At 34.4% G+C, this 10,979-nt stretch overlaps 1 protein-coding gene across 1 annotated transcript; it reads right to left on the bottom strand.

The window, feature by feature from the left end:
* Positions 1 to 342: 342 nt before the first annotated feature.
* LOC149159661 (uncharacterized) lies at positions 343 to 900 on the bottom strand. Its single transcript, XM_089434382.1, has one exon. It carries the CDS (start codon positions 898 to 900, stop codon positions 343 to 345), a length of 558 nt encoding a protein of 185 aa, XP_089290508.1.
* Positions 901 to 10,979: the final 10,079 nt, after the last annotated feature.

Raw genomic sequence — 10,979 nt, 5'->3', positions numbered from 1 at the left:
GAATGTTGTTTTATTCAACCTTGTTATTTAAGGAAAACCATGTTATTTTTTTTTCCCCTGGGAAAAAGTCGTAATTTTCATTAAAGATTAAGAAAATTACATTTTGCAGATGCCGTAGCATATTCAAAAGCAGGCTGTGTGCCTGTCGAGTTCACTGGTAGCTAAATATGTCTCCACGCAGGGAGCATGATGTTAAGTCAGTTCAAAAGATCAAAATTTATGCTTTGCTCTTCGCAGAGAGCAATATATACTATATATAATCAAAAAGATGTGCAGTAATGTCTGTATCTACATACTGAAAGTATAGCAAAAATATCTGCATATGTATGGGCTTATAGCCCATCATTCAAGATGTTCTTCAAAAGGGCGATGATAGTACTGATAATATGTGCCATCGGTGTCCTCCTGTATCCACCAGTCCTCTCCTATTCTGTGCGCTGCCTCTTTGGAGAGCTGATCTGCAATGGTGTTCTGTTCCCTGTAGATATGGTGACAGACAAAAGATTCAAATGACATAGTCAATCTCTTAGCTTCCTCCAGAATATGTCTTAAAGCAAATGCATGGCAATGAGATGCATTGTTAAGCCAATTGCAAACAACTTTTGAATCACCAAAAAGCTGTAAGTGTCTGCAATGTTTAAGGATAGCAAAATGTATAATGTGTTTGGCTGTGATGAGTTCAGCGAAATTATTAGTGCCTCTTCCAAGGTTAATTTGAATCTTATAACAGTGTCTGTCGTTTAAATGAAGAGTGGCGCCCCCCCCACAGCCATCATCTTGGGCCGAGCCATCAAAAAATGCCCAAGGCTTAGAGTGATCAATGGGAATCGGAGAGAGAGTTCTTGGTGTAGTGTCAGTATCCTCGTCAGGTAACAAGTCAGTATCCAACTTAGTCGACATTGTTTTTTAATTAGAATAATTTTTTTTTAAAGGGGACATGTGTCAAGTCTAGGTTAGAGAATTTAAGGAATTACACATCTCTTTCATAATGGGTTGTAGAATGTGCCTCTTGGCGTAATGAATTGGTGCTTAGCGGCGTTTATGAGCCATTTAATTTGACTATGTTAATTTCATTGTCAATTCAAAGTGAAAATGATGACCTCTCGCACTTGCACAATTTTTGGTTATATATATATATATATATATATAATTTATTATATGAAAATTATTGTAATTTAATTGTTAATTGAAAATTAAAATGAAGATTATTATTTATTATTATGAATGTTGTTTTATTCAACCTTGTTATTTAAGGAAAACCATGTTATTTATTAGCATAGTCATATAAATTAAATGGTTGATAAATGTTGATAGACATCAATTGTGAAGGAAATTCTTGGTGAGGGTTTTTATGGTGGTGAGTTCATTCTTTAATTGTAAGAATAATATACTCGAGCTATTTTAGGTTTATTTTTCTAAAATAACACTTGTATGCAATGTTAGATAATAAAATTATCCTTGTTTAAAGAAGCTCCACATATCTTAGCAAACTTTAATTTTACTTATCTCAACAAAATTGCTTGCAAATGCTTAGTTCAAAGATGAACTTAAAACTGTAAACTTCCTCTTTAATCAATGTTCTTTATATGACAACTATTATTACTCACCATCATGAGAGACCCTTTGCACCTAAAATTTTCTAACCTGTCAAGTTGCTACAACCAACCAATATATATGTAAATTATAATACTGGAAGGCAAGGAGTTGGAGGACCAAAGACCTCATGCACCCTTGGAAGTTTGAGGCCATACCTTTCAGTGATGTCCAATTCTTGGCCATCCATGTTGTTAGGAGGTTTCCAATTGAAATAATGCAAGAGTTGTGTGACCACAAGCTCTACATCAAGTGTTCCCATTTCCTCTCTGGGGCATCCTCTCCTGCCTGCTCCAAATGGAATCCACTCAAATATTTAAGCTTTTGCATCAAGAGAACTACCAAAAAATTTATTTGGCATGAAATTTTTGGTGTCCCCCCCATGAATTTATGTTCCTTCTATTGGCCATATGTTAACTAGAAGGTGAGTTCCCTCTGGGATTTCATAGCCTAGCAAATTGCACTTCTTGAGAGATAGGTTGGGAAGTGTAAGTGGCATGAGTGGGTGGAGCTTAAGAGTTTATTTCTCAACCACTTATAATTAAAGGAGAACATGTAGATTGGACTTGCACACCATTTGCCCCATTTCAATTACATGTTCTAGCTCATCTTAGAACTTCTTGAGTGCTAGGGGTTTTTTTATCACTTTAGACGATGCTCACTCTATGGTTGTTGACGATGTGCCTGTTCCAACGGTCAACATATCTTGTAATAGCAATTACATTATTATTAGTATCATTATTATTAGTATCACATTGTATTCAAATTCATTGAAATATAATTCAATGGAATGCATATAATAAAAAAAAAATCATATGTTGTTGAAAGAATTCCCTTAATGAAATAAAAAAAAAATCGAATGGAAATCGAATCTAACACTTATAGACATGACATTTTTTAGTTAAATTGAAAAGAAAAAAGGGAAAAACTACCAAGATCAAGGTTCGATATAAATTTCACCCCTTTATCCCTAACGACTACAAAGAAAATTTCGTGGATACTTTGTGGAGGTTAAATCCATACCATCCACATAATAATTATTGATAAGTAAATTAAAATTCAAGAAGCCTTATTCCAAAATAGACATGTCTATCAACTTAAAAATGGCTTGTTGGTGGTTTATAAGGCGCATAATTATGTTCCTATTAGATGTCTTTGGATTTTGGGCCATTACCTATTTCCTTATGTTTGAGGAAGATGAACTCTTATCCAATAAAAAATAATTTTAAGTTTTACTCTATAATCGTAAAAAATACAAGATCCATTGTGACTATCATTCAGAGTATTTAGTGAAGTCATGTGCTTTTTAGTAACGTCTAACCATAGTCCCATACATAGAAAAAAAAAATACCTCCAATTATAATTTAAACTCATACCCAAGGGAATCTCGTGGATATTATAAGCATCTAAAATTATTAATAAATATAAAAGAAATTGTGATTACGTTGCATTTAATCAACTATTATATTGTGATGTTGACATAAAAATCATGCAAGTGTAATAACTTTGCAACTATTAATTATTTTTACCCACTTTTCTATGGACATAAGTATCATAGTATGTTAGTGTTCATGTGTACAAAAACTCATAACCAATCACAACCTATGTGGAGTAATATGAAATGAGGTTGATAGATTTATAAATATATACGGGGATAAGACGTTAGTATTAAATGGTGATGGAAGGATTTTGTTTTCTCGATTCTAACTGAAAGTTATTGCTTGTATTTTGCATTGAAGAGGCACAATTACCTTGTTAGGTTGATGTTGTTGGGTTTAAGGCTAATGCAGGGATTATGGGCTCCTTGTAGGTAACAAAATATCTCTCTATAGAAAACACTAATTAACTTGGAGAGTAGTCATGGTGCCTAAGAATCCTTATACATTTCTTCTCGAGGTTTATCATGAGGTAATGACCCCCTTATTAAATTTGTTTTTTTCTATTCTTAAATATGATTATTTATTAATTTGTTTAGGGTTTTTTTCTATTCTTAAATATGATTATTTATTAATTTGTTTAGGGTTGGATCCAGTCTAAGGAATTTTGTTAAAGTCTATCTCATATGGTAGTGATTTTATGGTTAATCAAAAAAGTGTGAGACCTACAACACTAGCACTACACCTATCCATACAATGTGACCAAAGATTTTAGATTTTTTTTGTTTTTTTTTGTTTTTTGTTTTTGTTTTTGTCTCAATTCAATGGCTCAATACCTATGATGGAAACATTGCATCTCGATTTTTGGTGTATAAGAACACCCTAGTTGTTTTATCTACCTAGTCTCATGTATTTTTAGTTGACAAAGTTGCGCAATTATCCAACCCAATATTAGTTGAATTTCTCAACTTTATAATGCTCTAACTAACTCTAGAACATATATCTACCCCTTTAGGTGACTTCATTTCCCATGAACTTGAATAATGGTTTAACCCTTGAACTCGTTCATGGCGCCCACGTTCATCGCTGTAAGGAGCCACAACAACACCTTCAATGCCTCCAGACAAGATTCGAACCTGAGACCACCATTTAGAAATAACACATAGTCACTTAGAGATCTCACAACAGAGAATAGTGTTGACTGTATGGTATGAACGACACCCTCCACCATAAAGAAGGAAAAAAGGGGAGCAACGAATAACAAAGAACCACTCTTGTCACATCACAGCCCAGAACCATCAAAATGTTAGAATCCGCCAGTGGTCTCTCCCGCACATAAATGAACACGAGTCTTCTAAAAGAACACACAAGAACTTGCCCTGTAGTAAATGTTGTTGGTTTCCTTAAAGGGTCCATATCCCAAAAACAATATTTCACGTTCAGCACTAAAAATCCCTATAAGAGATGCTCTTTTGTAGAAACCATAATGAAACCCTTAAGCTATCAAGAAATTGTTTAGCAACATGCAGCTTTAACTATTAGTTTTTTCTTAACTATTAACTATTAATTTGATAGCCTAAAAATATTCAATCGTCTAACATTCCATCTAATGGTGCAGGATAGTACACAGTGGCAGTTGAAGGAGTTGTTTTCAAAGAGGAACACCTTACAACGTAACAAGCTAAGATGTTAAATGATCATACCAAGGGAAGGTAATTGGAATGCAGTGCAACAATTTATAACGATTATCATGGTCCTTGAAACACAAATGTTCATTTTAATAACGATTCCCATAGTGCTTGACAGACAGATGTTCCGTTTTATAATGGTTTGAACATTTTCTTTCTTCTCTTCTCCACTATAATTGGAATGCATTTAAACAAGTTGCATCATAATTATGGTAACTGTCAGTTGAGTCAGTGACCTCTGGTTGCCTCGTACAAACTTTTATTAATGTTAACCAAGATTTTATTATTCACATTTGTTCTTTGAACGAGACACTGTTATGTTTTATATGTTTCTTCTTTTCTACACCTCGATTCTTGGTTTGTCCGGCATTAATAAGTGCTAAGGGATTTTGATTCGATTGTTTGTTGTCTTACATTTGAAAAAAATGGGCTGACAAATGGATGCTTACGCCTACTTACTATATGTATATATCTATGGAGGTTAGTGCCTTTTTGTATGCAAGAATATTGTTTTGTTCCAACTATTACCATTCTCACCGACTTTTTTTGTTCCAACCAACCCTATAGAGTTGAGGATGCCTAAATTCAACTTTGGTTATATGATTAGTCTGGTGGTTTTTTGTGGCTATTCAGTTTGAAGCTTGTTGAACATGATACTTTGTAAATACTAAATAAGTTGTGGCTTACTCAACAAAATAATTATCTGGACGACCAAAAAATGTGAAATATTTTCTATAGACTATGTGGCGTTACAGGTTTATAAACATTTTGTGGCCTTACAAGTTTTTAAATAATTTGCAGTTTCTATTTCTAACAATCCGTTGATAAGTTATATATTGATTTAACCATTGAAATTCTTGGTGAAAAGGCAGAAAGTTGAGCGCTAAAATCCTTGGCATGTGGTTGAAGGTGATGAAACTTTTCAGCATGCGGTTGAAAGTGATGAAACTTGCGAAATCATCTCCAAGGTAGCATATCCCTAGCTTGGAATGCAAAATTCTCAGTGAACATATGGACTATTGGAGGAATTTTTGCGAAAACATCTGTAATCCAATTGATCACTAGTATCAAATGGAAAATTCTCAATCAAAAAGAGGATTCCTAGCTTAAGCAAAGCAATTGAACCACAAAATTGTTGAAAACAATTATGTTGTTTTTCTTTTGAAAATAAAAAATCAAGACAATAAAAGTGGCTTAATGGGTATTTATTTGTATTTTGTCTTTTTAGTAATAAAATTAATAGGTAATTTTAAAATATGTATGATATCATTAATGTCTATGTGAAATAAAGTCATATGTATGTGTATATAATGAAATATATCACTTTGAAAATATAATTCCTACTTGTCTTCTTACTTGTCTTAGGTGTGACAGTTTTGAAGTAAAGAATAGGAGTTGTTTAAATGTAGATGCTTCCTAGATTAGCATGTGTTTGAGGAATTTTCTCAACCAAGTGATTGTGTGTCCAACATAGTTTATCTTGGAACAACATTTCATGTATGTAACATTGTTTGATCAATGATAATGTGTGCTTATATAATTTCTTGTGTATATCTATTACACATATATTTACAATATAAGCACATATTGTGTGGTGTTTATACTCTAAGATAAAGATAAGTTGGACACTTACTACTTCAAATATGGGATCTTTGGACATGCTATAAAAAACTTATGTCTATCCTAATTCACACCATGTAGTCCCAAACAATGCACCATGAACCAAAAGGATGAAACTCACATACTCACCCATAGGCCATTTATATGCTATATAAAAAAACCTATGGAGATAGAGTAATTAGATTAAAGAGCTTTTTAGTTTTTTAATAAAAATAATAAAAGTGACATAACTTTTTTTTGTTTAATTTTGAGAGATTTCTTGTACTTGGTGATAGATCCCTATTTTTCTAAAATGGATCTATTTAGTGGAAGGAAACGAAAATCTCAAATAGACAATTACCATGGCTCTTATGAATTATGTAAATTCTAAATCGAATCTAAATATTATTAGGATTTGGTCTTTAAATCTTTTGATGTAGGCTAGAGAGATCTATCCTTGGATGTTAAACAATCATGAATTTATTCAATTCATGTATCTTATATGTTGTTATTGCTTGAAATATTAAAATCTTTCCATATCCTTATTTAAAAATAAAAGTGGGTTCAACTTTGTTTTATTACTTATAAAGTACTCTTTCAATCCAAATGATCAAGTTAAAATTTGAGATCAATTGCTTCTCTTCTTCCTAAATCATTGGTTAGTTTCACAATAAAAAGCATTATTCAATATGATTGTTCTTTAATGTGTGTATCTATGATTTTATGTGGTTTCATTTTGCTTTATGTTCAACCTAAAATTGATTAGATAAAACACAAAACTTATATTAATGAAAAAATTGTTTTAGTAAAAAACTAATAAAATAAATATAATAATACATGCAAATGATATATATATATGAATGAAAGGATGAACTTGCATTGAAGTTGGAGGAAAGCATGGGTTTCGTGCCCTAATTGTACTCTAAAAGACACAGTCGACGTTTTAAAACAATGATTATCGAAATTAGCACTGAATTTCTTGTAGTGTAAGGTCAGTCCCGTGTGTTTTGATTTCATGTATTCTGACAGCATAAACAAATTCAAGTTGAGTTCTTACAATCTTTTTACATTGTTTTCATACGTTCCACTAATATCATATGCACACGAATAACTTCATTACTCCCTCTGGATAACTGAGAGATATTTGGCATTAACAACTTATGATAATAACTGGTTATTTCGATGTAAAAGCAGGTGTAATTGTTCTTGGCATTAGCAACTTACAATAACAACTTGTTATTTCAATGTAAAAGCAGGTGCACTTGTTCTTCTGTTTATTCACTAAAATAAAAGATATAAAATTTGTGATAGTTGCAAGCTTATAAAATGCATAACATAAGATTTGTGATAGTTCACAACCAATGAAGTAAGATAGTTTGACTATGCTTGACTTGATTGTAAATTTTATAATCTAAAATACTAACAATTGTTAAAAGAATTTTACTATCAATCCACTCTCTTTATATTATTATTTTTTGTAATGCTTAGTGAGACTATCTATTTTCTATTATATATAAGGCAAATTTACACCATACAGTTTTACCCGATGGCCTCAACTTGTCCCAAGGGGAAACCGAGTCTGTTAGCCATCAGTCAGCGTTTTACACCATCCAAAAACATAACTTCTTCAGTCTTTCTAGCAAGGCTAGGTAAGTTTCAGTCTCATGACCACAAATTGTATAACTATGACAACTAACATAAACAACTAGAAATTTAAATGCTATCCACATAAACAAAAACTAAGTATAGGAAGACTAATCTTTCTTGACATTTTTCTCCTCAGAGTCTGAGGCTACTGGGACAGGGTCATCAGCAATTGCTTTTGGCATTCCAAAGAGCTCCACAATGCAAGGGATATGACCGTCAATCTGGTCCATCCTAATGTCATGTTTGTGCAGCTGGAATAGGATCTTCTCCATGTCTTTTCTGCAGTTGGGAAGGCCCTGCATTGTAATTGTCGTCCCCACGGAAATTTGCTCCAATGCTTTGCCTAGCAAACTTTTCATCAGGAAATACAGGTACAAGGTGTGCTTGAATTGTGTAATTCACCCTCTTGCGGTCCCTGAGTCGAGCACCATTGATCTCCAGACTTTATTTCATTGCCCGGTTCTAGTTCATTCTTTACCCGGTCTTCCCAATCGTCTATCAGCTTTCGGATGCCCTCATTTGTTTCTTCCTTGTATGTCGCGGCTACCTCAACTATGAAGTGCTCGGCGAGCTTACGACCCCTGCGGCCTTCCACCCTGCTTGGTTGCTTGGTTGCCTGGGGTTCCGAGCCCTTGTTGCCACAGCCACGACCACGTCTTGTTGGAGCCCTACCCTGTCGAATTGTAACTTGTATATATTCCAACATTGTTAATTGCACTAAATCATTCATCTCAACACAACACAACTTCAATAACCATACTTCACTGCCATTCCTGGCCTGCGACAGGCAAAGGTATCCCTGTGCCCATAGGTGTCCAGTGGAAGTGGGGTTTGAACAGGATTCCCCTAGTTCATTTCCATGCCTCTCGCCCCTGCAAATGTTCAGATATTGGTCACCCCCATGCAGCCATGACCTGGCTCTCAGACCCATCTAGAGCCAGGTATTTCTAATGTTATCATACCCTCAAACCCTTGCCTCTGCCAGCAATGTCATGTCCACTTTCTACTCGCCTATATACCTCTCAGGACACCCAGGATCCCTGACTACTCCTGTATGGTTCTGCATTTCCATTTGCTCAGGTTCGTTCAGCCCATTTCCCACCCTGCTAGCATACCAACCCCCTTCCTACAACTCTCTGTTGACTCGCTCAGCTATACACAGTCGCCCAAGCGAGTCTTGCCCATTAATCCCTATTCCCTCGGGTTGGTCGTTCGGGTCAGGTCGTGTTTCTAAGCTCCGCTCGGTATCAATCATGCCATAGCCCCAACTTTTGCTTGAAAGCAAAATAAAAATAGTGCAAAGCCAAGCCATAGCTCCCCCTTGCCTTCCCTGGTTCCTCCCTAGTTGGGTTAATCCTGGTTGTGGTGGCCTCCTCACACCTCTCCCTCCTCCCCAGTAACTCTCCCACCACCTCATGGAATTTCCCCTAGAACCTGACCAAAACTTATGAATTGAACAAGGCCATGACCAGTCTACATACCCGAGAGTCGACGCTTGACCGCAGACTTGTTTGCTTCACCTCCCTTCCGTTCTGCAATTCTTGCCTTCTCTGCTATACCATTCACCTCCATTGCACATCGAATAACTCTTCCCACTCCGCCACCTTCCCTTAAGTCCCCCTCTACCACCTTGCCAACCCACCTCCCATGCATTCAAGGCAGAGGACACCGCACTCCTTGCCTTGAGCATGTGGGGTGCGACTGTAATGAATTTTATTGTACTGACACCACTCTCATCCCAATCGGGAGCACTCCCCTTATATTTTAATAAAGTATAATATTGTGATTTATTATCTTATATATTTATTTTAAAAATAAATGGTAAAACCATTACTATAATTTTTATTTTGACACTGACCAATAATAATTTAAAACCAGATTAGAGTTTACCCACTCTTAAATTCAAAGAGTTGAGAAAAGGAGACTTGTAAATTGTGTTTTACCATAGTTTTTACTTTGATAAAGAACAATAATAATTTAAAACCATATTAGAGTTTACTCACTCTTAAATTCAAAGAGTTGAGAATGACAATAAATGACACTGGGCTAATTGTGTTTTACCATAGCTTTTACTTTGACACAAAGAAATAAGAATTTAAAACCACATTAGAGTTTACCCACTCTTAAATTCAAAGAGTTGAGAATCATGACAAGAAAGGAGACTAGTAAATTGTTATTTGTAATAGACAACTATTGCATTCAAAAGCTAGAGCATGAATCATACTAATAGAGAGTTTAAATAAACTTATGCAGCATATGTAAATGGGTATTTGTATTTTGATTACAAATTTAGTGTATCTATTAAATTAACTATTAATCTCATTTTATACTCATGAAATATTTTGAATTTGCAATTGTTTAGTCAATTTAGTATATCCTAAATTGCTACATTAATTATCAATCCGGGTGTCGTACACTGATGAACTGTGGCGCACTATATGTGCAAGACAACCTCTTTCTTACTTGATATTGTTTTCAATTTTATTTTGTTTTTGGGGGTTTTATCTTGGTTTGTCTCCTAATGCAAATGGAAATCCTATTCCTAAGTTTTAAGAATACTTTAGAAGGCAAGTATGGATATAGATTTTAAGGCAATTATGTCCTTTATGATGACTTCCAAAACTTAACACTTCAGAGGATCTCAAAACATGCTAGTGATGAAATTAGTACTTGAACAAGAATGTAAATGTGCAGCTATTCAAATCAAACAAATGATAAACTATTGATCATGAAATCATTATCTCTGCTGCTCATATAAATACAGAAATAAAAGTTAAGCTATTGCACTCAAACAAATCAAAAACTACAAACTAATAAAAGTAAAACCAATTCACTTCATTTATAGTTTGATAGCTCGCCAAGTAGCTTTTTGGGGTTAAGCCATGGCTCTAGAGATAACATCAATAACATGAGGAATTGATATCTAAATTATCTACTTGAAAATGAAAATAAAACCAATTCACTTCACTTATAGTATGATAGCTCGCCAAGTAGCTTTTCGAGGTTAAGCCATGGCTCTGGAGATAACATCAATAACATGAGGAATTGATATCTAAATTATCTACTTGCAAATGAA

This window comes from Pinus tabuliformis, chromosome 5_2, assembly GCF_031772625.1.
Source record: "Pinus tabuliformis cultivar Carrire ecotype Pingquan chromosome 5_2, CPIR1, whole genome shotgun sequence".
Lineage (NCBI taxonomy): Eukaryota > Viridiplantae > Streptophyta > Pinopsida > Pinales > Pinaceae > Pinus > Pinus tabuliformis.
Note: the sequence above shows the minus strand (reverse complement) of the source record. Positions and strands in the feature narration are given on the sequence as shown.

Coding starts and splice junctions, on each gene's coding strand:
- LOC149159661 (XM_089434382.1), bottom strand. CDS start 900: ATGTCGACTAAGTTGGATACTGACTTGTTACCTGACGAGGATACTGAC.